This window comes from Hemicordylus capensis, chromosome 2 (assembly GCF_027244095.1).
Source record: "Hemicordylus capensis ecotype Gifberg chromosome 2, rHemCap1.1.pri, whole genome shotgun sequence".
Taxonomy (NCBI): domain Eukaryota; kingdom Metazoa; phylum Chordata; class Lepidosauria; order Squamata; family Cordylidae; genus Hemicordylus; species Hemicordylus capensis.
Window position 1 is genome coordinate 416231731 of NC_069658.1, and position 1152 is coordinate 416232882.

The 1152-nt window shown below is 52.6% G+C and overlaps 1 protein-coding gene across 17 annotated transcripts in view; it reads right to left on the reverse strand.

Moving 5' to 3' along the window:
• ZNF207 (zinc finger protein 207) overlaps nt 1-592 on the reverse strand; it is a 33697-nt gene extending 33105 nt beyond the window's left edge. For 11 of the 17 annotated variants that reach the window (XR_008317013.1, XR_008317011.1, XR_008317007.1 and 8 more), the window contains exon 1: nt 149-580. Coding sequence is in view for 8 of the 17 variants with exons in the window: in XM_053299929.1 (XP_053155904.1) it covers nt 149-189 (41 nt within the window). In the remaining 9 variants the exon portion in view is untranslated. Of the gene's footprint in view, nt 1-148 lie in introns of all 17 variants that reach the window. The other 6 variants (XM_053299932.1, XM_053299924.1, XM_053299930.1 and 3 more) reach the window with 5 other exon arrangements.
• Between the last annotated feature and the right edge of the window lie 560 nt (nt 593-1152).

Below are 1152 nucleotides of genomic sequence, written 5' to 3' on the forward strand. Positions count from 1 at the left end.
CGGGGTCTTTCTGGTCAGGGACGGAGTAGGCCGCCAGGCGCCCCACTTCTTAAGGGGAAGGAAACCAGAGCCGAGGCAGGCCGCCGAGCCCGCTCTCCCGCTTCCAGATGGAGCCCGCCCGGCCGCTTCCACCAGTGGAAAAGGATACCAGCACCAAGGCTTCAACTGCTTCTTCTTCTTCCGACCCATGACGACGGCTCTGATACGGAAACTATGGAAGCTTCACCACGACCGACCACAACTCCGCGCTCCCGCCTCAGACAGACACAAAATGGCGGCCTCTTCGACGAACCCTCACCTTCCCATGGTGCACTGCGGGCGGGCGCGTAACAGTGAGGAGACGTCACGTGCTTCTCCGTCACTCGAGATCCAACGCCTGAGCGCACCACTCCTGTTGCTCTTTCTTTTCCTCCTCCCTGTTGACTTGCCCAGCACGCTGCGCGGTATCAGCATCCCCGTTTGGTTTCAGGCTCTTAAGTTCAATAGTATCGGGTTGTAGTTCCCCGGTCCCACTGAGAGCTGCTCAATGGGATATGCTGCCTAGCAAGTATTCACCAGTCCCCATGAGCTGCTAACTAAGCCCAAGTACGAGTACTTGGAATAACATTGTGTTTGCTGGTTTCCCCTCCCCTTCCTGTGTTACGTAGATCTCTAGATTGTAGTAGGCCCCTAAGGGCGGGGGTCTGTTCTCTCCTTCTTGGTAAAGCGTCATGGCGCTATACAAATACAGGACGACAAGAGCGGTTTGGTACACTATACTATAGTGTAGATACGTTTTGCCTGATCTCAAGTCAATTTGAGGAAAATAGGTGTGAGCCGACAATTCAGCCCTGTATGTTTACTTGGAAAGAAGCCCTATTGAGCTGAATGGGATCTATTCCGAAGTAAATGTGTTTAGGATTTCATACAGTCACAATTTTCTCACAGTGTTTTGAATCCAGACTTTAAAAACGCACCACATACGAAGAGAGGAATTAGTGCAAACCTACTGTCAGTGCAGCTGCTTCTCCGTAAAGAATTCCCTCCAGTTCTTTCCATGGGGAAACAACTGCTTACGATTGGAGCTGACTGCCGCCAGGCCAGGGCAGACCAGAGTACCTTTAGCTCGCCCGCCAATTCCTAGGACGAAAGCGGAACACAGTGTAGGCGGAA